Source organism: Phascolarctos cinereus, unplaced genomic scaffold, assembly GCF_003287225.1.
Source record: "Phascolarctos cinereus isolate Bilbo 61053 unplaced genomic scaffold, phaCin_HiC Scaffold_2;HRSCAF=192, whole genome shotgun sequence".
NCBI classification, from domain to species: Eukaryota; Metazoa; Chordata; class Mammalia; order Diprotodontia; family Phascolarctidae; genus Phascolarctos; species Phascolarctos cinereus.
The window spans coordinates 116,545,266-116,572,707 of NW_027555625.1; the positions used below are offsets into that span (position 1 = coordinate 116,545,266).

Sequence of the window (27,442 nt, forward strand, 5' to 3'; positions counted from 1 at the left end):
GAGAGCCATATATTAAGGAAGCTGACCAAGGAGAAAAAGGAGCACAAACATTTCTAGTCTAACATGACCCTGGAGTTGCACAATTTTAAGGCAGTAATAAGTTGACTGTTACAACAAAAACTTGTTCATGAGGGATTCTTGGCAGTTCTCTTGTAGGTGCATAGTTGTGGAGACACCAATATTTTCATGGTAAAAAATTAAATGTAAGACTGATAATCTTTGCTGTTTATCATATCAATTTTTAAGAGGTTTTTCTGCCTCAATATAATTGCAGGTGCAAAAGGAAACTTCTCCTTTATTAATCTGGCTCCAATCCCCATATCTTTTAATACTAGGAATTTAACATAGCTACACAATTATACACATTCTTATAGAAAATGTGGTTTTTATTCTGTCCTAATGGGTAGGGGTTGCTCAGATACTTCCTGCAATTTTGGAGGAAAATGTAGCAGTTTTCTCAGGCTTTAGATATAAACAACATTGTTTATGCTGTTTCCACTCTCCTACTCCTTTGTTTGTTCAGGACCTAACTTAAGTGTGTCTGTGTTGCATTTAAAAAATTAGTGTGTGTTTTCAAAATCAATCTACTAAGTTTGACTAAGAAATACCATAAGACTGTATGGTTTTAGAGTTACGAGATTCTGGTCTAAAGATCTGATCTGACAGTTCTTTAAAATACTGGGTATATACTTACAGGTTATAGTCATGTGTGTATGCTTATTTAATTCAGTGATAGAAGTAAATCTGATTTACGTTCTCCTGAGCTGCACTCAGTAGATTACATTAAGTGGCTGATACCCAAAGTTTTTGGAACTCTCTGGCTCATACTTTTAGAGAGAAAGAACTGTTCCCAATTCCTAAGATGGCCAAAATGTCAATGGAGTGTGAATAGTATGTAAAGCGTCCTTGTAGTTATTTGGAGGTTATTTTATTGTAAACATTCATAATTGGAGTGAGCTAAAATTCAATGTGTATAAGAACCATAGTGGTCAGGCATAAATATATGGATATCATTACTCTTTATTTGCTTAGGTTGCTTATGTGGAGGGGAAGTATTTGGAAAAGGAGATGTTTCAGGTAAAGAATAGTGGAGGTTGAGTTGGCTGAGGGAATAGATTTCTGTGAACTGTTTAACAGTAGGGATTTTTTTTTGCTTTTCTTTCTATCTCCAGGGCCTGGCACATAGTAGGAACTTAATAAATGCTTATTGATTTGACATTCAGGTTGTGGAACTTTAGTTGGCACCCACACATTCCTAGGAGACAGCATATGTAGTATGATAGACAGAAGGTTGGCCTCACAGTCAGAAGGACCTGGGATTAGGTCCAGTCTCTAACACATACTGGCTGTCCTGACCATGGGCAACCTCTTAGTGCCCCAGGCAACTCTCAGACTATAGGTTATAGACATTGCCCATCTGCATTGGTAAGAGGTAATTTCCTTGCTGGGAACCACTGAAATCATAGGTACAGTGATTTCAAACAAATGAAAGAAAAAAGCAAACAAACAAAACACAGCCAAACTTTCCTGTAAGAATTGAAGTGGCAGCAAAGCTAGTTAAACAAGTAGCCTTTCACTATGGGTAAACTGTCTGTCTGAGTAGTTATAGACACATATCTGCATGCTGTTTTGATTTGTCATCATAGGAGGTAGATAGCCAATGTACAATTTCCTAAAATGAGATTTTATTTGCTGAGTTCCTAAATCTAGATCTAGTTTGACTTGTTCTGTTCACTGCGGTAAGTACAGATGATAATTTTCACTTACTTATCTTCTCTGTCATGGTTTTGACTAGCTGCTTCATAGCATTTGCTGGCTTGTCTCTGTCTGGGACTAGGATATTCACAGGAAGATACAAACACACTTATTTTGGCTTGCATTCAGCCAGTTCTCAGCTCAATGCTCAGATCCCCCATCAGCTCACTTGTAGGGACAGTAAACTTCCTTTTTCATTTTGTGTGCTTATCTAGCACCTTGGTTCTGTAACTGGATACTCTGCATATTACTAGGGAAATGCATGAATAAAGGGGTATGTCTTAATAAGTTGGAAAGTCATCATTTTCTCAGTACAGTACTTTAGGAGTCTATAAACTTGAATTTTTTAAATTTGACATTAGGTGAGGTAGCGTAGCATTGTAGAAAGTATTTGGACTTATGGGTAAGGAGATGGCTGGGTTTGCATTCAGAGGCTTTGAAGTGGTATGTATTGATAGTGTCTGACTTGGAATTAGAAAGACATGAGTTCAAATGTGATCTCAGATACTTAGCATTTAAGAGACCCTGGATAAGTCACTTAACCTCTCTCAGCCCTAAGTTTCCCCATCTGTAAAACTGGGATTATTATAGAACCTGCCTCACAGGGCTGTGATAAGGAAATAAAATGCCTTACAAATCTTAAAGTACCATATAAATGCTAGCTATTCTCCTGCCTCTGATAGCTACCAGTGAGGTGACCATGGTTAGGTCATTTAACCTACTTGAGCCTGTTTCCATGTCTGTGAAGTGGGGATCATATTATTAAGCACTTTGTGAATAACTTTGTGAACTCTCTACAAATGTCAGTTATTCTGTTATAATACCAAGTTTCTGTCTTCACAACCCAAGATATTTTCATGCAGATATGTTTCATCTTCATTAGGAAGAACCATATCAAAAGAATAATTTTGTTTTGCTTTTTTTCATGCATCATATACCACCCGTAGTAGAAGTCTTAGTGCCTTCAACATCATGTGTCAGCTTCAGGACATCGCTATCATTGTTTCAGAAACAATCACAGGAAATCATATGATCCACAGCATTTACAATCTGAATTATATAGGACCAATATACCTAAGAGATTTTTGCCATCCTTTAATCCCCTATGATGGGGCAGCTGGATGGTGAAGAGGATAGAGTGCCCAGCCTGGAGTCAGGAAGATATCTTCCTGAGTTCAAATCAGGCCTTATAAACTTACTAGCTTTGTGACCCTGGGAAATCACTTAACTTTGTTTGCCTCAGTTTCTTTAGTTGTAAAATGAGCTAGAGAAGGAAATGGCAAACCATTCTACTATCTCTGCCAAGAAAACCCCCAAAAGGGGGTCATGAAGAGTCAGAAGTGACTGAAAAATAGCTAAACATCAAACCTCTATGAGAGTGGTGCTCAGTTGCTTGTTCAGTCTTCCTTTGAAGGAGTAGGAAATGAGAATTTACATTGAAAACTGGTTCTAGGCACGTAACCCAGTGCATCTGTGCTTTAAGGCTCTACCTTGGGTACCATGGTTTGTTAACATTTGATGAGAGGGCAGCTTATGGTTCTGCAAGCTATTTTATTCGCCTTCTCTCTGTTTACCTTCGGGCCACCTTGTCCTCCTAATTGCTGTATTGGTTCTTTATTTTATAGTTGTGTGGTGGACTCTGAGAAGCCTTGGGAACAAGAGGCTTTCTTAAGTCTTGTTAACATTGTTATTACTATTGCAGTTATTTCCTTATAAATGAATCCCCTCTTTCGACAATACCTTTGGAAAATGACCTTTGTTTTCTTCATAATCATATGAATAGTAATAATACAAGTCAAGAAAATATAATCACTCTTCTGTCACTCTCAGTGGAATGCTTAAAAGGCAACGTCTCAGTGTTGTGATGTTAATTTTCATTCATTAAAAATAACCAGGAGCAAACTATTCTTGACCATGTGGTTGTACCTTTTGTAACATATTATGAGTCCCCTAACAGCAAAGTACACAATCAACTCTCCTATATTCTCTAATGTATTTTCTAATAAATAAAACTAGCTAAAAATACTGGTGTTCTTTATTAAATAAATGTAAGACTGTCATTTTAACTACTTCCACTCTGAGTGAACTTGGAGTTACTTATTCAGATGCATTTCATTCCACAGAGACCCAGAGTGGGGGCATCATTTGCTTGACGTTAACTTCAGTGTTCACATGGATAGAATTCTTCTGCCATCACTTTGTGTGTGTGTGTGTGTGTGTGTGTGTGTGTGTGTGTGTGTGTGAAAGTAGTGTTATTTCTAAAGTGTGTAGGAAACCAGGTGAGAGACTGCATATACAGACTTAAATAAGGTGATAAAGCATGAATTCAATTAACTCAAGTTAATAAGCATTATTAAGCCCTCACTATGTATTGAGATCTTGAATGAAAAACAAAATAAAACATGGAGGTGGAAAATGAAATGCTAAATTCAGCATTGAGAAGCACAGCTGGTCCAGTTTGACTGGAACACAAAGTGCATTAACTCTGTAAGAAATGAGACTTTTGGGGCAGCTTGGTGGCGAAGTGTATTGAGCACTCGCCCTGAAGTCAGGAGGACCTGAGTTCAAATCTGTCCTCAGACCAAATACTTGCTGCTTACTAGCTGTGTGACCCTGATCAAGTCACTTAACCCCAAATGCCAAAAAACAACAAACAAAAAAAATAAGTGAGGCTTTTCTCTCAAGAGGGCCAACTCTAATGATAACAATGATTTTAATACTTCTTTCCACCAAGGCTATACTTCAGAGATATGTATTTCTTTGTGAAGACCAGTTGAGGATTTCCTCGCTTTGGTTGAGATAGACCATGGTTGTGTCAAATCTTTTCTGATGACAAGGAAGTGAGAACTCATTTTATGTAGTGTCTTTGGTGGTGCTCAAACTTTAAATTACCAGTACTTGGTATTAGTTTTTACCTAGTGACACTGAGATAGAATCCTAGAATTTTAGAGATAAAAGGGAATTTTTAGATTAGTAGTCTAACACAGTTATCTTATAGATGACGGAACTGGGGCCTAGTGAAATTATCAATACTATTAAGTGCTATTGTGCCCCAAGCACTGAGATAGACCCTAAGAAATACAAAGGCAAAGTGAAAAGTGACTTCAAGGATCTTATATTGGATGTCACTTTCCAAAAGTCTTTTAATTAGTGGGAGAAACTGGGCTAAAACCCAGTCCTTCAGCCTCCTATTTCAGAAGACTATACACATCAATAAATACAAACACTTTAATGTACAAGGAAGAAGTAAAAAGAAGATTGGATATTCATTCATAGAACTGGACTGGGCCACTGGCACATCTTGGGGGAGCATTCTCATAGGTCCTTCTTCTTTCCCTCAGAGTAAAAGGCAATGAAAATATTCCCCAATTTCTGATGACAATCCTGACCTACTTTTCATTCATGTTCAAGGCAAATTTTTGATATTTTTTTCCAAAATAATTCTAATAATTCTTAACATCTTATGAAAAAACATTTTAATAGTTTCCAAAGAGACTCCCTGTAATAATGGGTGAAATTAAATAATTGTTCCAATATTTGGGTAAACTATGACATAAAACTATTGTATCAATGAATCTACTATTCAATTTCATGCCAAAATAGCTCAGTTTTCTATGTTATCATTAGTCAACTTGGGATCTAAAGGATGAAGCTATGGAATATTCTTAATCTGTTCATATTTAGAGATGATTATAATCCATATTAGGCCAAGCTTTCTCACATGAACCAAAATTCCACTTAGAATAAATATTGCCAAAGAAAACTAAATAAAACAAAGTGTTCTTATTTCTTATGTCTGGAACCTAATTAATCAATTATATATCCTTGGTCTTGGATGAGTAGGCCTATTCCCATAAAGCGTAATAGGAGACTATTGTGGCAACTTAACTATGATTAAAGAGAAGATTCTTTTTAATGCAAAGTAAGTACAATGACTTTGGTGAGAAAGGGAGAATAAAGGTAGAAAGAGAGAAAATGGTTGCCTGATGATAAAGAAAAGCCAGAAGATGACTATATGATAGTAGATAGCATTTACGTAATATTTCAAGGTTTCAAAAAGCACTTTTTAATACATTGCCTGCTTTAATACTCCTAACAACTCTGTGATGTAGGTGCTATTATTAACCCCTTTTTTAGAGATGAGGAAATTGAGGCTGAAAGAGCTGAAGTGATGCTGCCCAAGGATATAAACTTAGGTCTTCCTGAATCTAAGGCCAGCATCTATACACTGTGCCACCTACAAGTCTGGAAAAACTGAATACTTTTTCCATAGGGAAATGGGACCTTCAGTTTAGGAAAGATTATGGGGATCATTTGAGAGAATGGTAGTTGTTCAAGAGTGCCTTGGAGAATAGATCTAATTAGCATGCCTAATTTATCTTTTAGTAGAAATTTAACTTATTCACAGACTAGAATTTTCATCATGGTTTCACTGGACGGTATGTAACCAAAATCTGTCTTCTTCTGTACCTTAAAAAGCTTCAGACCAGTGAGTGAGACCATCTTCCCATAATTTGACTACTAAAAATTTTAATTCTGACCAGAGGGAAGAAACAAAGTTCAGCCCTAGGGCAGCTCTCCATTGAACTACTGTTTGGCTCAGGGACCATTTTTGTCCTTTTTTTTTTTTGAGATCATATATACAACCACATGCTCTTAAATGGGGCTGTTTCTGTGATATGGATTAAAGCATATTCAGTGAAAAAGTTATCAACTGAATGAGAAATTTGTTGCTGAGACATTTGCAGAGACTATTGGTTCATGAATAGTTACTACAGAGATATTCCTAGAAGAAGAAGTACTTCAGGTGCACACAGCATTATGTGTAATGTTGGCAATCATTTTTGGTTGTGGAATTGAAAATAGTATTCCTCTATTCTACGAGGGTTATACTGGATATGATTTGGGAATATTTCCCATTTCTGCATGACAGGTGAAGATAGAGAGGGGTTTGGGAAGCCATGAAGACAGGAAATAACTATGAAGACTCATCACCTTTTTAAAAACTGTTTGTAGCCTTTCTCTGTCTTCTGTATTCTTGATAAAGATGGATTAAAATAATTAGTAGCTTTTGGCTCTACCTCATTCTTACTTCTTCACAAGTAGATTTTGGATTACCATGCTTTTGGCTTTATTATTGAAAAAGTTAATGGAGTTTCTATGGAAGAAAAAAGGAAAACAATGTCCCATCTGGACCACAGTGTCCCCCATTTTAGGGTTGTTGTAGCCCTTACATTCATTTTATAACAGCTGAGGATGACAGTGCTCGGAGGGGACAAATGTACATGCCCACTTAGTAGGATATAAACAGTTTATCCTTAAGATTGTTCATTCTTGTTTACCATTTTATGTTTCTCTTAATTCCTGTATTTGAATTTTAAAGTTTCTACATAGCTCTGGTATTTTCATCAGGTATTCTTGGAAGTCCTCAATTTCATTAAAGGACTATATCCTCCCTTTCAGATTATACTCAATTGTCCTAAATTTATTTGTTTGTTTTTAATTCCAAGGCTATATTATATTCTTTGCCTTCTGGAATATCATATCCCAAGCTCTCTGCTCCTTTACAGTGGTGGCTGCTAAATTGTATGTGATACTGATGTGGTTCCTCAGTATTTGAATTTTTTTTTCTTTCTGGCTTCTTACAGTATTTTTTTTTCTTTGACTCTGGAATTGTGGCTCACATGTTCTAGGGGGTTTTCATTTTGGGGTTTCTTTGAGGAGACAGCCAGTGGATTCTTGGTATTTCTACCTTTCCCCGTGATGTTCTGCTTCTGTGATCTGAGCCATACCTTTGATACTTGCTTTTGAACTTGTTTCTCTCCCTGTGCTGTTTAGAGCCTGGGACAATTCTTTACCCCACAAATCATGCCTCGTGCCAGTTGGCACCTTTTCCCATATCCTACATGAGGTCACAATGCCTCTATATGGATCTTTAACATTTTCTTGCCCTGGAACATAGTCTATCCTAGAGAGTTGCTCAAATACTTTCACCCAGGTGTGATCCTGGTTGGATCCTATCTCCAGTGTCTACTCACCTCTCTGTTTCCCTATGCTGACCTGGCTTGGAAGAATGACTCACAGTGATTTTTCTTTAGATTTCCCCATCATTATTTGGCCTGTACATTTTCTATGTCTGTTGAATGAGTTGGGGGATGGGAAGAGCTGGCCTTTGCTTCTTACTGCTACTCCTCATATTTATTCTTGATTTATCTCTCCCAAATTGCTCCATACTTTTATGTTCTTTTTAAAAAAAGTTTGCTTCTTCTGTCTTCGTATTCTTTTTTTTAAAAGAGTATGATATGAAGTATTATAACTCATTTAAGCTTATTTAGCATGTTTAAGTTAAAACATTATTTGAAAACTGTATTATATTAAATATATACATATACACATATTTTTATATTAGGAATTTGATTAATTCTTCATGTAATATGATTAGAAAATTCACATGAACATTTTGGATAGAGGCTATAAGAGGAGTCAAGTTTGTTTTCTTCTCTAGGTTACTTCCATTCTCTATGATTATAAAGATAATTTTTCTACAGCATAGTTTCTCCATATATCAGAACAATTTCTTGATATTACCCACTATTAAAAGCAGGCTCTTTGAAAACCATTAAAATACTTTTTATAGGCCATTAAGAATTCTGCCATTTCCTGGAATGATTGTAAAGAAATGAAAATCTATGATCCCCAAATTGCCTTACAATATACACTCATCAGCCTGTAGTCTGCCCTCCATGTTATAAGCAATCTTCCTCTAATCTTTTTCATTCTACAGCACACCTGCAAATTTTAAAAATCTATCAAGATAAACTGGGGGGTTCAGAGGGTTGATGTCCGCCATGTGGTTCTAGAAAAATATGTGGGGAGAAGGCTGTCCTGGAAAGAACATACAGAACTCCTAGTAGAAAAAGGTGGGGTTAGCTGAAAGGGTCATAGTCATTTGATGATTGGGGAGAGGGGATGGGACAAAATTGTACTACCCATATCCAAAAGAAGTCCTGAATGAGGTTCTGATTTGAGAGGGTAGAAAGAAGGATAGTAATTTAGAAGGCAAAGGAAAAGGGGATGGTGTTTTCAGAACACAGTAAAAGCAGCCCAGGTAGCAAAGAGTAGGAGTAGGTGCTAGGGAGAAGTCAGAGTTTGAAGGAAAAACCAATCAGCTGTGGCACACCAGTCACATGTTAAAAAAAAACCACTAGTGTAACTAGTAGGCATGTTAGCTAGGAAACAGTGATTTAGGACAGAGAAGCATTTTATCTGCACGGTTAAAACGAGGGAAGGGGGTAGTTTATCCTTAGATAAAATGATTAAAAATCTCTCATGCTTTCTACAATAAGCACTTACTTCCATTTATAATGCATAATGTAAAGTATGAGGAGACATCTTTTTTTTTAAATTATTCTTTCTAGAGATCTGGAACGTTTATTTTATCTTTAGTTTGATCACAGAAGTGAAGTCAGGACTCTTCATCTCTGTGACCTATTTGTTTTCCTACTGCCTCTTGATTTTGTTTTGAAAGTCATGGATTCATCATTAATTAGCAAAGTGAGTGGTATGTGTTGTACTGGGAATGATTTGTCTGAGCAAGTTCCTTTGGCCGTGGGCAAAGGAACCTGCATGGTGATGTCCTATAGAGAATGAAAAGTAATAACAGCTACATTTGGGGCCCTGAACAGTAAGGGGAAGGCTGGATAAAGAAGCAAGAGGAGTTAAGTAGCAGCAGAGAAATTTTACTCCATAGGTCAGTGAGTGTTTCCCCAACTTTTTTCTCCCATGAGCTATTAGATTTTTCATGTGTTTATTTTTGTATCAGTACTCTAAAGCCCACTTCATTTGTTTTTCTTCATCCCAATTCCTCCCTGCCTGTCTTTTTCTTCCCCTTCTTTTACTTTCCCCCATACACACATATAGCATACATTTAATCATTTATTTTCCTAGGTATCTGAACTCCTCAGTACCACAAGTGTGACCTAGAGTGTCTCCTTATTTCCCCTTCAAAGTAGTCCAACTGCACAACATGCTGTTTTGTTCTTTTGGCCTTTTCATTTTCTGATTTGAGCATCCATTTGCTTTTCTCCCTTTTGTTGAATACTATTCTCTGTGCCACCTCTTTCTTCTGTGGGAGGCTTTGTGTTTATCCTGGGGAAGAGAAAAACTAGGACATGAATGAAGTCTTCAGAAATTTAAAGGATTGACATATGGAGAAAGAATTATACTTACTCTATTTGGCTCCAGAGGGTAGAACTAACACCAATGGATGGAAGTTACTGGAAAGCAGATTATAGTAATATAAGGCTTGATATAACTTCTCGACAATTATAGCTATTCAAAAATGAAATGAGCTATGAGGAAAATAGGCTATGATTTCCTCCCCAAGGGAATGAGAGGTACTAAGTTCACCATCTCAAAGGTCTTCAAATAGAGGGTGGCTAACCCCTTGTCAGGGATGTTTTAGAGGGAGTACATGTTTCATAGAGATTGGGCTAGATTACCAACTATAGCATTCTGAAATGACCAAAGATTGTCCTTATAAATATCACTTTTTGATTTTACAGTATTTATTTTTTTGAGCTCTTGTGGCTTCTTTTTAGAATTTTTCTCTCTTTTCCCTTGCCAATAGACTATCAGTTTTCATTTCTTACTGCTGCCTATACTAGCTCCTTTTGCTGACTTCTAATTTGTTTTTTCCTCATCTGTTGTACACTAGGAAACCACAAAAACAAACCTAACAGAACTTATCTAAAATAAGAGTAAATAGGCTTTGTATGAGAGTCTGAGGGTTTCTCCAGTGGGGCAAAGTGCATGAGCTTTGTGACAGGTTTGCTTTTCTTCTTTGACCTACTTATGTAGTTGAGGTTGCAGCTTAAGTAGCTTGTGGATAAATGATGTGTTTTCATGTGTAAATGTGTACCTACACACATATAGTGAAAGATACAATAATATATATGACAACGATTACTTTCAAAAATCACTAAAGGGCTGTGTCTTTATGTTATGGGCTTTAAATAGCAATATGTTGTTATCTTTTTGAAACCAAGGTAGTTGTGTATGTATTCTAGGCAAAATTTTCCTTATGTGCTGGTTCTTTCCTAGTGTTCAGGTGTACTGTTATTTTAGTTGTTTCTAATTTGATAATCACATACTAATATGTGGTTTACACATTTTCTGGAAAACTTTTAAAAGTCTTTCACATGTGCCAAAAGTTGTCTTGAAAGAGAGTATTATAAGGTTTTCCATATAGTTTAAGGCTTTCTGAGATTTTTGACTCTGTGAAAATGTATGGCTTTTTACGTTTTCACCTTCACAGTTATTTTCTTTTGTTCATAGAAAAAAGGTTGTGAGAGTTCCCATTGACTTTTCACTGTTCTTGTTTTAATATTTAATGTGTAGGGTAAATACATAGATTCAGTAATGTTTCATAGCATGTCTATAATCCTGGAGTTTCTAAGACTCTAAAAAGAATTTGGGCCCCTTTTTTCCTTTTTCCCAAGGCTCTTCTATGGTTTTTAGTTGTAAAAAATGCTGAATGGATGAAAAATGAGTAAAATCTGTGTTTTTTCCTATTCATCAGTGCTATATGTCCTCTGTGTATAGGCAACTAATTTGCTGTTGTTCCCCTGAGGGGAATTCAAGTCAAAAAGTCATATTGAATTACTAGAAAAAGGTGCTCCCTTCTCAAAAGAAAAAAAATACAATCATTCAAGAAGAAAAAAAGACTTGGAAAATTTATCACACTTCTCTGTGTAAATTATACCTATCTGTAGGACTCTCCTTCAATGAGTTCTTCTGGAAGATAGTTTTTCAGTAAATTACAAGCAAGAATATCTTTTTTGACTTATAGACTGTATTAACATTTATTAAAAAGTCTAACACATGATTTAAAATCAGACACACATATATTAAAGTTCAAATGCAAATGTTGCTTTGTTCTGTTTAAATTCACTAAATGTTTAATTTTAGACCTGATTTTTTTTCAAAGCTTCATCACACATTCCCTCTTTTATTTTTTAAAGGGAGGTGTCAGTTTTGTAAATTAGTTGCCTTGCCAGTGAAGAATCACAAAATGGAAGAGACCTCATTAAAAATGTTATTTGTGTTAAAGAAATTACTTCAACTTTGGCATCCAGGAGGTCATAAATTTATAAACATCCATTTTATAAATAAGCCATACAGGCAACAGTTGTCCCTACTTTTCCTCCTAAGTTATTGAAGCTTCTTAGCTGTTGTCATGGGAGCCATTGTGGGGGGGGCAGGGAAGAGAGTGTTTAAACAACCTTGTGATGCAGAAGTTCAGAACCAGAGGAAGGAAAGAAACTGAAAATCATGAACAACTCAGGGAAACTCACACTCAGAGTGGACTTTCAGGTAGAACTTTGTTCTATGTGTGTGGTGGACTTACTCCTGCACAGAAATATCTTGTACCAGAACTCTTCTTAAATATTCACTGCACCTTGTTAGTTCCTGATGTTCCATTAAGTAAAAATCAATTTGGTTTAGGCATACTTAAAAAAAAACTGCATAGAAACTAAAAAAAAACCTCAAACCTTTAAGAAAGTTTAATGGCTAGGACTTAGCCTTTAACAAATTCACATGAATTAGTTCAACCAGATTGATTTCTTCCTAACCCATAGTTAAGATCAATTACACTGAGTGTCAGGGTGTTTGATGTGCATAAAGGGGATGTGGAGATTGGTGTGTGTGGAGCACAATGTACATTGTGGTGATAGGTTTGGGTGAGGCACTTAGTGTCTTGGGGACTGAGTAATGGAAAGGAGAGAGCCTAACAGAAAAGTAAGGTGACAAAAACCAACTGCATCTATTTCAAAATTTTACTAAGGACTAGCCAGAGCTTTTCTCTTTTCTCTCTTCTTCTTGCCACATACAGGTTCCTGTTCCTGGGACCCCACATTTAGACAAATACTCTTAGTAATATATTCAGTTGCATAGCTTAACTAGTTTTTGTTGGGCTACTCTTGCCAAGTGTCTAACCTTTCTATAGAAAACTATGTTTTGAGTATTGTCAACTTAAAAACAAACTTTGGAAATGGAGGGAGGAGGGATGTCTGCTTGTAATGGTATATTATATTCCCTTTCCATTCTTGGTTCAGTCTTTCTCTGTATTTTGTGGGTAGGTAGATTGCAAACTAGAGAGAATAAAAAGTAAGCCAATGTTCAGTAAAATTAAAGTAAATTTGGTGTATAAAATGAAAAGCATGCTGGAATGGTGAAAAGAAAGATGGCTTGGAAGTCAAAAAGATGTGCATTTAAATCCTGACTCTGACCTACACTGACTTTGTGACCCTGGCCAAGTCACTTAACTGATTAGTGCTCTAGGCAAAGATCTGGGACTGTAAGTTACAGAGAAGGTACAGGCCTATGCCGTGTTGGTGGAGAGTTTCTTCATCTGGAGTTCTGTATGCAAGTGAAATCAACTATGATTCTGGAGAAGTCACTTACCCTTTCTGTGATCTAAGATTATAAATTGTAGATGAATTGCATCAGTGAAAGGAGTTCCTGATACTTTTGAAATCTCTGGTTAGAATAAAAAACAGACATACACTTGAGAGGAATGAAGAATCCCTATTGATCTTTGTCTTTTATTTTAAAATGCATAGTTCTTTCCTTTGCTGCCCTCAAAAAAAAAAAGGAAGAAAGGAAGGAAGGAAGGAAGGAAGGAAGGAAGGAAGGAAGGAAGGAAGGAAGGAAGGAAAGAGGGAAGGAAGGAAGGAAGGAAAGAAGGAAAGAAAAAAGAAAGAAAGAGAGAGAAAGAAAGAAAGAAAGAAAGAAAGAGAAAGAAAGAGAAAGAGAGAAAGAAAGAAAAGAAACTTGTGAAATGAAGGTAACAGTGAGCTCCATAAAGGAGGCTCCTCAATGTTGGAAAAAGGGGGGGGATTCAGCAAGTTAACATGGGCCCAGGATAAATGGTACCTTTTTTTTCCCAGAAGGAATATAGGTTTAGAGGAGAGAACAGGTTTGCTCCTCCAATTCTAATTTTTGCATTTGAGCTTTTGTAATGTCCACATTTGTTCATTGGAGATGAAAATAAGAGTACCAACTTGTTCCTCTGTGACTACCTAGTAAGCACTTTTTCTTACCTTGACTATGCCTTCCTTCCTGACTTCAACTGAAAATGAAAAACTTCATGTCACAGCTACTGATTCAGCCAGTTAAGGGTAACAGATAAAAAAAGGGGTTTTTTTTGTAATAAATAGAAATAATAGTAGTTTTAACATTAAGGAATTGCTGCTGAGTGTGAGGTTGCTGGGGAACTTTGTATACTATCTTTCAACTATCAAGCCTTTCTTTTGAACAATGACTTATGGCAGAACTTGGTTCAGCCTTAGGGGTCTGGCTTCTTATGAGAAGTGGTTTAGGTTCCTTCTCTCACACCTTTTGGTAAGTTAAGCCCCCTCACCTTAGTCCTCCAGGGAAAAGTTGCTTCACGATCAGATTTAGTCTTGCATCTAGGGTTTCCTCAAAAGGGGGGAAGGTTTAGAAAGATACTCAGTGTAATGAATCAAGTGTGGGACATACATAAACAATGCTAAATATAAAATACAAGTGTTCATTGACAGATATAAACTCAAACAAGTGGCAGAGCTAACTATTCTTTTACTTTTCCAGGAGGTTGATAATTAAAATCATCTAAAAAGGAGGCAGTTTTCAGGGCTGCAGATTAGGCGTTTTACATTTCACCTCTGCTCTTCACCTTCCAAACAACTTGAGCTCTATGTCTTTTAACAAAAGAGTACAGGCTCATGCCAATACTTAATACTGGTGGTCATTTTCTCTGAGAACATTAAAATAGTTACAAGCTGCCTGGGACAGCCCATATGTGCCAATTCAACCTCTGCTACATAATAGTACTATTATAATATATCTGTACCACATTTAAAAGTATATACTCACACCTTGCCTTCCTACACCCAGTAACATCTACTTTCATACTATACAACAGACAACCTTTGATAGGAGCTTCTGGAAATGATCGAAGCCATGGCAATTGCCAGCATCTAATTGTTTATTGTGATTCCTAACCATGCCATGTGGGAGTTTTTGGACATGCTTCTTCTCTTTCAGTTGTATTTAGTATTACACTTTCGTGGATGGTGAAATAAATTATATGGAGTTACCTGGTTGAATCTTTATTTTTTATTATGTTACTTTGATCAAGGTGGTATCATTTTTGACTGAAAGGAATACTATATATATATATATATATATGTGTGTGTGTGTGTGTGTGTGTGTGTGTGTGTGTGTGTGTGTGTATGTATATTTATATATGTAAGGATGGGAAGACACCGAAAACAAGTGCCCATTTGTGGGTTTCTTAATAAATAAATGTGTTAAGTTTAATTGAAAGGTCTAAATGAAACCATCATTAAATTCTTAAAAATTATAGTCCTTTATAATTTGGTGCCATCCTACATTTCCAGTATTCTTAAGCTTTATTCCCCTCCATGTAGACTATGATCTAGAGATGGTGTCGTCCTTACTGTTTTAACACAAGATACTCTCCATCTTTCTGACTCTGAGACTTTTCACTGCCCACCCCTCCATACCTTGAATGTTCTCCCTATTGGTCTCTACTTCCTGGCTTCCCTGGCTTCCTTTAAGTCTCACTTAAAATCCTGCCTTCTGGAAGAAGCCTTACCCAATGTCCCTTAATGCTAATGCCTTTCCTCCAATATTGCCTCCATTTTGTCTTGTGTATTTCTTATTTGTTTACATATTGTTTCCCATTAGACTGTGATCTCCTTGGGGGCAGGGACTGTTTTGCCTTTTTTACCCTATCCCCTGGACTTAGCTTAGTACCTGCTATATAGTAGGTACTTATTAAATGATATTGAATTGACTTAAATATTATGTCCAGAATATTGCTTTTCCCTATTACAGTGAGACTGGTAAGAATATATTGGTGAGTGGTATAATAAATAGACTTCAAAAAAACCTCCCAGAAAGAACCAAATAACTTTTGCATATTGTTTCATTATACCAGAGCGTAAGAACAATAAAGGCTTAACAGGTAGGAATCTTGAAGTCATCAGATAGCTTCAATTTATACTTACCAGAAAGTCTAATTCATTGGAAAAAAGGATAACTCTAATAAAAAATTACAAACATTAGTTGGCATATTTATGATGAGCTATATAAGCATTCTTGAGGACATTGATTCATTAAACAAAGAATATTATTCTGTCAAAGGAGTACAAAGACAGTCCAGAAATACTTCCCATTCCTATTGAGCATGTTTCTTTTAGATCATTCAAGTGAGTTCTTTTCAATAATTGTATTTATGTAGAATTCTAAAGATGAATATTAAGAACTCAAAACTTTTCTCGCTGAAGTGGGGGCTGCATTGTAAGTTTTAGAGAACTTACATTCATACCCACTAAAATCTATTTCAATGCATTATTCCAGTGGTATAGTTGTTGATTACCTTTTTAGGTGGTTACAGGCAAAATGTAAGCAGGTCCTATCAAGTTGTAAAGGCATACATTAGGGGTTGAGTAATAAAATTGTCATCCAAGAACCATATGAGTTAAGTTCAAAGAAGCTCATCCCCAGAAAACTGACTACTAAGAATGATGACTTTGGTTTTGGGAGTTTCTTAGGAACTCACAGAACTGTTTACTAGGACATAAAGAGTTTGAAATGCTCACTGTTTAAAGGAATACCCGAGCAAATGAAAACCAAGATCATTGGAAATATTGAAGAAGTTACACTCGTGCAGAATCTTAAACAAGTACAATGTTTCACTAATTCCTTGAAGTGAAAGATTTGTTTAAAATGTTCAAAAAAGTTAGTTGATTATGGTGAAATGGTGGTATCTTCTCCTCTCCAACAAAACCTAGCTAGGAACCTTCTCCTTTTGTCTTCGGAATTCTTGGGCTCTAGCTACCTCTGAGAAAAGACCATGGGAGTAGCTTCAGAATTATCATAAAAAGGATGAACACCTAGAGCTGTCTGCTATGGTCTCAACATTTGTCATTAGGGTTTGGACATTAACATTAAGCAACAGCCCCACAGAATAAAATATTTTCACCAGGGACCACTCAGATTGAAGTACACTTGAATTTTGGAGTCTTGAAATGCTCTAGAACCCCAAGGAAGGAATACAATATTATCTTTTTAGGTGGCCATGTTCTTTGTGAAAGATGAAAAGAAAAAAAAGTTAAATATAACACTCCATGTTTCTATTTTCTTCCTAATAAAAATTGGGATATGGGAGAATGATTTCACTTGAAGAAAAAAATTAGCATGATCTTTATGAGTGCTTTTAGGATGACTTTCTGAATAACTTCTGAGTTTTCAAAAAATCTCTGTAAATGAGCTTCAATTTCGAATTCCAATGTGAATGTCAAATAATTATGTCACTTCTGTTATGTGCATGAGAGGGAGAGCATGAGTTAGAGTTGGAAATGTTTTTGAAACTCTTTTATGAAGTCTTGAGTCACATCTGTACATCAAAACTATTTTAGAAAAGTTGCTTCCTTTTCTTTTTACTTTCAGTGAAACAAACAAAGAAAAAGGCATTTAGACTTGCATTTTTATTTGTACTGGTAGTTGGAGGTACATATCCCTATTTTTAAAATAGTGCCTTTATTAGGTGAAGAAATTGGTAGTAATTCATCTGCTACGTGGCTATCCACCAATACTGAAAGTTCCTAGCTATTTTGGTGGAATTTTAAATGAACTTATTTTCTTTGCTCTTGCGTATACTTCTGTATAGATTGGGGCGGGGGGGGGGATGGTGGTACTGGAAGGACAGAGAGTGAGTTGGTAGGGGGAGAAAAAGGGGAGAGGGTTTTGACCTGCATGAGAGGAACCCCTGCTGACATGGCCAGTCTGACCCATTGAAAGGCCTGAATACGATAAATGCTGCTTTATCCTTTCTTGAAAGGAATGAGATAGCACAGCCTAAATGCCTGGGCATGCTTAAATAGGCAACTCTGGGACGTTTGAGTTGAGCGTGTTTGAAATCTGAGCTCTCTGACAGCCTGGGAGCTGCCACAGGTCACCTGCCTTGTTCTGTAGGGATAGGCCCAGGTCTCACAAGAAATTGTCCGTGGACGAATTGTAGTACAAATTCCTTTCTTTGTTGGTTGGCCTCTTTCACTAGACCATGGCCTATAAAATTTTGTAAAAACAATTCTTAAATATTATTTGAAAGGGCAAATGGCCCATGCTGAAAGGTTTGACAGTTTGACATATAGTGCATGGTTTTGATAGCTTGGAAACTGAAATGTGTAGCCAAGACTCTCCTTACTGCTTGTTACAGGCATGGTGTTTTTTAAATAGTGTCTTGTTGCTGTGCAGAGTTCTTATGCTCCTAGCAATTTGACAGGCAATGAGTCTGCTTCAGTGATCTTAAGTCCTTTTAGACTAATTTGTGTGAGAGTACAAAAAAGGTAGCATCTTTGGATCCAGGGTTCAAAAGGCGAAGAACCAGGTATCACCCATTAAGGTGTCATTCAAACAACCCTATGAAAGCAGATTACTTCATATGCTCCCCTGATAATGCCATGCCGTGGCTAAAGAGAAAGCTACTGAAGTTCCTATAGAGAAAGAATTGGACTGGACCAATTTCATCAATGACAGGAAGGTAGTGTGAACCAGATTCCTGCATTAGAATGTTGCATATGTGCAGTGAGAATGCAAGCCTTGCCTAGTCTGTCTTGGAATAGCCAAGGGCCATGTTCAAGAGCCTCTGGCCCCTCAGTCACTGGCCTACTAGTTAATTGCCACACGGACTTCATGACACATGGGCAGATAATATGACATTTTCGGTTTCTGTCACTCGCAAACGCCACAACGTTGCTTGCACTAGTTGCTAAGAAGCTGTCAGAAACCATTAGCAGTTGGCTTAAGTCGCCCTATGGCATTTCCTCATGGCATCAGCAAAACGAGCATAAATCACCCAGTGGAGCCTACTGCTATACTAATGAGGCTGTAAGCTTGTTTATGGACTAGCATCATTTTTATGATTATTTCCACCTTTTCAGTTTGCCTTCATTTGGTGGCAGGAGAAGTCAGTTCTAGGAATGAAGTCACGGCTGACATTTTACAAATGTGGTTCAGAGCTGCTGCCATGTGGTTGGTCAGTGGTTCTCTAAGTTTTTTTTTTTTCGATCTTAAAATTTTAGGGGAGGGGGGAAGAGAAGAAAACAAATCCTCCAGAGACCTCATAGAGATGACTATCAAATTGCAGAGAGGATGGAAATGCTTAAAGGTACAACTGACCATTTTGGCTTTGCTCTGAGATTTAGACATTACGAGATCAACTTCCATTCCTTAAAAGTGGAAGAGGTCAAGCCATTTATTAAAATCTATGAAAGAGTTTGCTTTGAGAATAGTTTGCTTTATTATGCTGCTTTTCCTTCTCCATTTCCCCTGACTTGTGCAGGACAGGACCAGGGTTTATTGTTTTAGGCTTTTCTGAACATGCACCAGTATTTACACTGGATTGAAAGCATTTGCTTCCAATGAAAATCTTGTCTTAGATTACAACCCAGCAGTGTAATTTCCCTCCCAGATGGGAGTAAAGTAGCTGTATTTGCCTAAAAACAGTAGGAGGAACAAACTGTGCATTAAGCCAAGGCTGTTTTTGGCTTGAGCTAATGATGTAACAGAAACCTTTTATTTGGGATAGGTCACTGCCAGGGATTGAAGGAGGTGATCTGGATCTCGCTTGAAAGGTTTCTCCATTGTATCTACATAAGTCTTCACTTAAAAAATTCTGTTCCTAATGCTTCTGCTTTCATACAGCAGAAATAAACAGGAAAGGTTCTGGTGAGTGTTATACATGGAATGCAGAAAGCCTTTCCCCTCCTAATGGAGTATATAATTCAGGTGCCCTCAAGGCATGCTTTCAGGAATTTTTTTGCCTGAGGTAATGGGAAGCTAAGGCTGCTTTAAGGCCTTGATTATCTATTGATGCACAAAGCTGGAAAAAAGTTATCTCCTCTGGATTATAGTAGGTATTTCCATAAATTATCAATGAATTCTCTTCTATGCAGGCACTAGGCATTTTCTATTAAATTAATCTGAAGGGGTTCTGAAATAGAAAAAAAAATTAAAGGATTAAAAATAATTATCGAAAAGTGGTAAAAAAATGTCAGTAGGTTAGAAGTTTTTCCTTGTGTTTAATCAATGAACAAATGATATGTATTTCTCTTTTCCTTGGTTACTTTGGTAAACAGAAAGTGGATTAGCCCATTGAAATTTTAAATGCTGTTGAGTTGTTTCCTTGGCTCATGTTTCTTTTATGAATTGTTATTTTATATGGTAAATTGCTTCTCTATATAAAAAGCCTCTTTAAACATTGGACTTTAAAAGAATTTATCATTCAAATCTGTCTGGAGCCCTTCTCAGACTCTTGGTTATACAAATAGAAATAAAACTTTTCCTTTAAGCTCCTTGAGGGCAGTGATCCCACTGACACATAACAATGCTTTCTACACAGTAGGTGCTCAATTAATGTTTATTGGATCGGGTTGAAGAATAAACACTAACAAGGGACTGTTTGAAGTCCAATAAATTCCACCAAAGAGGGCACCCAGAAAATTTCTCATGGTTTTTTTTTTAACGTGATTTATTTTTGTTTGATAGGACATGATTACAAATACTGGAAATATAAAAGATTCTTCTTAATGAACTGGAGTTGTGTTTTTAGCTCAGTCTAATTCAAGACACTTTCTTGGTCATTTTTATTTGTTTGTTTGTTCTATTGGCCAAGGGGAGTTGTAGTGAGTTAAGCAGCAACTTAAGTTTCAGTAGGTTGCCTAGTGAAACTGAAATGTAGGTTTCTCTCTGTATAGTGAGAAAAAAAAATTACAGGCATACCTTTTCATATAGAAAATTTTATGTAGAAAACATGCAGAGATTACTAAGAGAGCATTTACAGATCAGAAAATTGATACAATTCTATTCTCTCTTAACACACACACATACACACACACATACACACAAGTATACATATGTGTGTACGTGTTTATGCATATATACACATACTTAAAACTCAAAAACCCATTAAATGGATTTTTCTGGTTTCTTTAGGCCATATAGCATGCTCCCCTATTATTTCATTTACTCTTATATATATTCAGTCAATAGACTTTCTTACTCATTTACTACTACATTACTAATCCTCACCTCTGTGTTTCTTCCTATATCAACCTGTTTATTTCTAAAAAGCCAGGAAAATGTAGAGTGCTAGGGAACTAGCTTCTAAGTTCTAAGGTCCTAAGACATGTTATCCTGCTGCAGCTTATTGAGGAGGGAATTTGATAAGTTTGGAAGATTTCTAAGCAATTCAGTGTATTGGTCCTTCCTTGTTTTTCCTTTTGTCCTTTCTGCTGTTGTGACAAACATAAAAATAACAGTGCCTTTATATTCATGCTTATGATTTATTTTGAGTAGTGTGATTATTTCCTCAGAAAGTATATTTTCTTTTAAATATATAGCTTTAAACTTTTACTACATCCTAAAATATAATTTTATTGCCTCATGGGGCCAACATTTTTCCTCCCAGAGGAGCACAGCTCCAATTTTATAATGGAAATAAATAGCAAAACAGGATTTAATATAGAGAAATATACTTTATCTGCAACTTTTTAGCTCCAATCATGGAATTTTAGAGGTAGAAAAGACCTCAGTGATTATGTAGCCATGTTCTAGACTATAAGTCTAGAAGATAGTTTGATTTCAATTGACACTATTTTAAAATGAAAACTTATTTCATATGTTAAACCACTAGAAGAGAAAATGAATTCTACCTAATGATAGCAGCTTATATTTCTATGGTATTTTAAGATTTACAAAACCCTTTTCTTGCAAAAGCCCTGTGGAATAGATAGTGCGTATATTTTTAGCTCCATTTTGTAGATGGACAAGAACAAAATAAATATCATGGCTGGGATTTGAACCCAGGGCTTAGAATTAAGACTGTTGCCAGGAGGTTAAAAAAAGTGCTCTATTTAAGTCAGAGGACCTGTTTTCAGACGTCAGCTCTGCTGCTTATTGCTTGGCCTCAGTTTCCTCATCTGTGAAATGATGAGGTTAGATTAGATGGCCTCTGGGGTCCTATGTATTTCTAATTCTATAATCTATGACCTCATGTCTAATGCTCTCCGATGTCTTACTTGACTGATTATCTTAATGTTCACCTACTGCTTTAACTTTCCTTAAGGTATATCATTGGTGGATAAGATCAACATCATATGCATCCCCACCCTACTAACTTGATCCCAAAGGCAATATATGGAATTTGTCTCCCCTAGAAGGACGGTGGTACTTGTCACAGCACCATGTTTAATCTACATCAGCTGACAATCACTTATCTGTTCAAGCAGTTGAAGAAATTGTTCTAAAGATAGAATTAATAAAGACCCCATATTTTCCCACTAATTACTTTGTTCCTTCACAAACTGAAAAATTGAAAAATTGGCTGTTAAATCAATTTGCTATTCTGCTTAATTAGAGAGTTCTGTGTTTGGGGTGGAGGTTTTTTTCAGAATTAGCTATTTTAGAGACTAAATAGTTTTTTTTCCTGTCATTGGCAAAACAGTATATTACACTATTACCTCTCAACTACTCTTATGATTTTGTTTATATATAAAGGCAGTTTAAAAAAACAAAAAGCATGTCAAGGTAGCATCAGTCAAAATTTGATTCACTATATTTACAGGTGATGGCTTGGACAACAGTGTAGCTTCCCCCAGCACAGGTGATGATGATGATCCAGATAAGGACAAAAAGCGTCATAAAAAGCGTGGCATCTTTCCCAAAGTAGCCACAAATATCATGAGGGCGTGGCTGTTCCAGCATCTAACAGTAAGTGAACTCTAAATGACATATGTGAAATAAACATAGACAGTGTCCTGTTTGTAGTAGAAAATAATATAAATTGTTCAGAAGTATGATAGTATGATAACTTCTGGACTTGTGACAGTTAAAGAAATAGCTATTAGCACAAATTTTACTAAGGTGAGCACATAGTTTATACATAATATGTGTTTATGTGTATGTGTGTGTGTGTGTGTGTGTGTGTGTGTGTGTGTGTGTGTGTGTGTGTATCACTTCTGAAAGAGGATTTTTGCTTGTAGGTCACCTTTGTAGTTTGGTCAAATTTAGCATGTGCGCAAGATCAAGAATATATAATGAGCATTTGTATGTAAAATGTGTATATAAATGACTTTATTCGAGGAAGTAATAAATGAATTGTTTAAATTCTTGATATTGGGTCCCACAATTTATTTGTTTGTTTGCTTATTTATTGGGGTATAGAGGGAGTCCTGGCCTATGATTTCATTAGTATGAGGGGAATCCCAGTATGGAAACTCCTACCACTGATACTATTTGGAATTCATGGTCTCAAAGAATTTTGGGCTACTAAGAGGACTTACCCAAGGTTACAAAACCAAAATATGTCAAGGACCAAACTGGAAATCAGACCTTTCTGATGACCAGACAGCCCTTTATCACCTAAACTCCACTGCTTCTTACTAACAAATCGCATTAAGAGAAGAAAATGAGGCTTGCTCATTACACAATAGGATTGGGTTTCTGCCAGTGTTTTGGTGAAGTCGGCAAATTGTTCATTAAAAACCCTAGTTATGCTACTGTGATTCATGATAATCACACAACTTATTTTTTAAAGGGCTTGAATGCATTGACTTCTATTGCAGAATTTTCATTTGCTTGAGGCACAGTTCCAAAGTGAAAGTTCTGTCACTGTATTTAGAACAGTAAAGGAAAACAGCAATATATAGTCAGCTCTTCCTGTTCAATCCCTTGTGACTTTTCAAACAGAGTAACAGTTTATATTGTCTGTGTGAGTATTGCTGTTTTCGCTGCAGGAATTCTGCTGGAGATGTGAGAAACTAGAGATACTTGACTATACCACTGGGGGATTTGTTTAGTTTGGTTATTGTTCTGAATGAATTCTATGCACCAAACATTTTTAATCCAAATATTTTGTATTTTTAAAGTATTCTGTTTTAATACTCTATGCAGGATAAGTTAGAAGGAAGGCAAGATGAAATTTATATGATTATAACAGTAGGTTTTTCATATCACTCTTTAAGGTTACAAATCATTTTCATATCGATAGTACATTGCTTAAGTAATTCCTGGTCAGTTTGTAGAAATATTTATATTTTTCAAATTTCAAAAGACAGTCAATAATATTGATATATGGTAAGCAAAAACAGCAAAACTCACACAGACAATATTGACAGAGTTGATACAGAAAATTAAGTTTCAAAATATACCAGCCTAAGTTAATGTAAAAGATTAAACATTTGTTTAAATACTTTTAAATGCCAGAAGGAAATTGACCTATATCTATTTTCCATGTGTAAAACTATATATTTATTTAAAAGTTTTATGTGAGTGCTTTTAGCCTGGGGTCCCTTTGAACTTGTGGTTTTTCTACTGTGTCAAAATTAGCCCTTCATTGTCACAAAAGTAAACTGAAATGGGGATATCAGCCATTGAATCACATATACTTGCCACATTTAAAAAGCTTTGCTATTTAGCAAATCTAATGATAAGCCTAGCTCTACTCTTTTTCAGAGAGTAGGCATTCAGCAACATTCAAGAAAATAAATTATTGCAGATTGTTTTTCTGCAGAATTGCTAAGGAAACAGAGCAGCAGTAGTAACTTTGTAACGTATATGCTCCACCCTACATACCACCATTCAAAGTTGAAGGTAGTTTTGTTTTGTTTTGTCAAAAAATTTAGGACAAATGTTAAGTAACTTTGAATACTCCAGATGAGCAATTCTCAAACCTTTTGCCCTCAGGATCACTTTATACTCTTAAAAATTATTGAGGACCCAAAAGAACTTTTGGGGGTTTTTTGGGTTATGTCTGTTGATATTTACTATATTAGAAGTTAAAACTGATAATTAAACTATTTATGAATGCACTTAATACAGATAAACCCATTATACGTTAACATAAATATATGTTAATGAAAAACAACGTTTTCCAGGATAAAATATACTAAGAAGAGTGGCATCATATTACATATATATGTGCATATTATATATGCAAATATCTTTAATTTCCGGCCTAACAAGACAGCTAGCTTCTCACATCTGCTTCTGCATTCAATCTATGGTGATATGCTGTTTTGACTGAAGCATATGAAGAAAATCTGACATCACAGACATATACTTGGAAAAAGGAAGAATATTTTATTAGACAAATAATGTCATAGTATTATTATGAAAATAGTTTTGATCTCAAAGGCTGCTGAAAGGGTCTTAGGCACTCCCAAGGGTCCCCAAGGACTACACTTTGAGAACTGCTGTTGTCGATAATATTTAGCTGATATTATCACAGGGTATCCCAAAATATCATTGCTATACCATCAATTCTTCAAAGACGTAATAATAATAACTAGTGTTGTGCTAACATACTAAAGCATAATACTTTAAGATTTGCCAAGTACTTTACATGTATTATCTCATTTGATCCTTACTGCAACCCTGGAAGATAGGTACTATTACATGCATTTTACGGATGATGAAACTGAGGCTGAGAGAGGTTAAGTGACTTGCCCAAAGTCATCAATCAAATGTCTGAGACTGTATTTCAGACTCAGATCTTCCTCATATCCAGTACTTTATCCATTGTTGCCACCTAGCTTTTTTGATGCCTGATTTCATTAATGGGGGTATTTCCTCTGCTGATGCCAATCTTAACTTCCTTTTGACTTAGTATAATATCTTCTTGAAATTCTGTAGCTGAAAAGACTCAATATCCATTGGCCAACCTTCTGCTTAAGAGGCTCTCTAAACTTAAGTGGTCTGATCCTTGGAAAAAAGACATTAAGTCTTTCACCAGGCCTTTATATTGGATTCTCTTCTAGCTTGGTAGAAATCTTTTGGCTTCTCATTTGATGATTGATCCTTCAAGAATTCAGTGGCACTTTCTTACCATGATAAGGCAACAAAATGGGACTTCAGTCATTTTTATATTTTATTAAATTGACAGCATTTAGAGCTACTAGTCAGAGAGGCAACCTTTTTCTGATACTAGTTGTGCTTCTATAGAAGAGCCTTTTTATAAGGTCTGCCCTAAGAAAATTTGCTGGTGTGCCTCTTCTGCCAGCATTGAGTCCCATAAGAGGTGCCCAGTGGGATTAGGAACCATGAAGCACAAAGTTGTCTTGCTGTTTGAGACTAGCAAGAGAAGAGAGGTAACAATGGGTCAAATGCAATGTTGCTGCCATGCTGATATTTTATCACTGGGGCCAACCAGTTTATAAATAACCTAGAAAAAAAAATCAAGGCTGGCCCCGGAGCCATAATAAAACTACTTTTTATAGTCTAGGCTTATACTAAAGTATAAAATAAATGGGCTTTCCTCAGCCTCCATTCAGATCTGTAAAAAAGCTTTACATTTAACTTCAAACTGAGGTGCCACTGAATAAAATATTATCAAATATTGGTTCAGAGAGAATGAGAAAAGAGAGTGGGAAAGTAAGGGAAAGCTACTTCTTTTATCCTTCCACCAGATACCTGCTATTTATAGGTTATATATTCATGATTAGTCTTGCAGATAGATGATCATACTGTAAAAAGTTTTACAGGCTACGAAAATATTCACTGACTTTTCCTATTCCTAAGCAATGCGTATATGAACAAACATATTGCTGGCCAGTGCTTTTACTTTTAAGTTTTAAGTAAAGTTGTTATTTATCAACTTCTTGATTTATTTCTAGCTTGGGTATTATTTTCCTTTCTGGGTTGTCTAGGTCTCTCAGGCCATCTCAAGTTCTAGAAGGCTATTCTAGCAGCTGATGAACTTTAAAAAGTTCTATCCAATTGGAAGGGTTTTGAGTACATGTCTAACTATGAGCTGTGTTTCAGTTGTCAGGACCAGCTTAGTTAAATTCAGAGAGTGGCCATAAGGTGATGATTTTTTTTTATATCCATAACAAATAACAGACACCACATACTAAGTTTTAGAAGGTTGTATTTTATGTCAGTAGAAAGAGGACTCTCATACTGACAAAATTACAGATCTTTGACATTTTGATTCCGAACCTGGCAGCATCATTGAGCCGAGAGGGCACCCAAGCTCGTTTTCCTCCATAGAGTTCAACCAGCAGAGAGGCAGGATAGGTTATCCAATTGCTTTAAACTACTCCCTTCATTGTTTTGATGGCTTTTACCTAGTTGACTAGCAGGTCACAGGGCGGTCTTGACATCGTCATCATCCAGTGTAAGAGGTTTCAGTCATTCATGACCCAAAGAGTGAGAATTGTTCTTACACCACAATACTGAAAGAAAAGTCCACATATGTATTTTGTGAAGTTAATTCTTGGGTTAATTTTCGTTACCCCTTTCACCTCTTCTACCAATATAGTCTCAGGAATAGGTGTTTATCCAGGGTAAATTCTAATTTATGCTGAAATACTGATTTCATTTATTTTGCCATCTATATACCTCAAGCTGAAAAGGCAAGTTTGTGCAACTGTTTGGGGCCATATGAGCTTTGGAGTTATTTAAATGGCTGCTCTAATTCCACCCTTCTGGTTTAAAAGTAGGGTCTTATTTAGTTTTAAAAGTCAGTTTCAAACTTCAGCAGGAGTTAGCAACAACGATAATAATAACAGCACGTTTATATAGCTCTTTAAAGTTTACAAAGCATTTTTTCTCG

The 27,442-nt window shown here is 36.1% G+C and overlaps 1 protein-coding gene across 1 annotated transcript in view; it reads left to right on the plus strand.

Moving 5' to 3' along the window:
- Positions 1-27,442, plus strand: part of MEIS1 (Meis homeobox 1) — a 153,973-nt gene that overhangs the window by 60,086 nt on the left and 66,445 nt on the right. Inside the window, 1 exon segment of the mRNA XM_020985419.2 lies at positions 22,454-22,599. Within this exon segment, the coding sequence (XP_020841078.1) occupies positions 22,454-22,599 (146 nt within the window).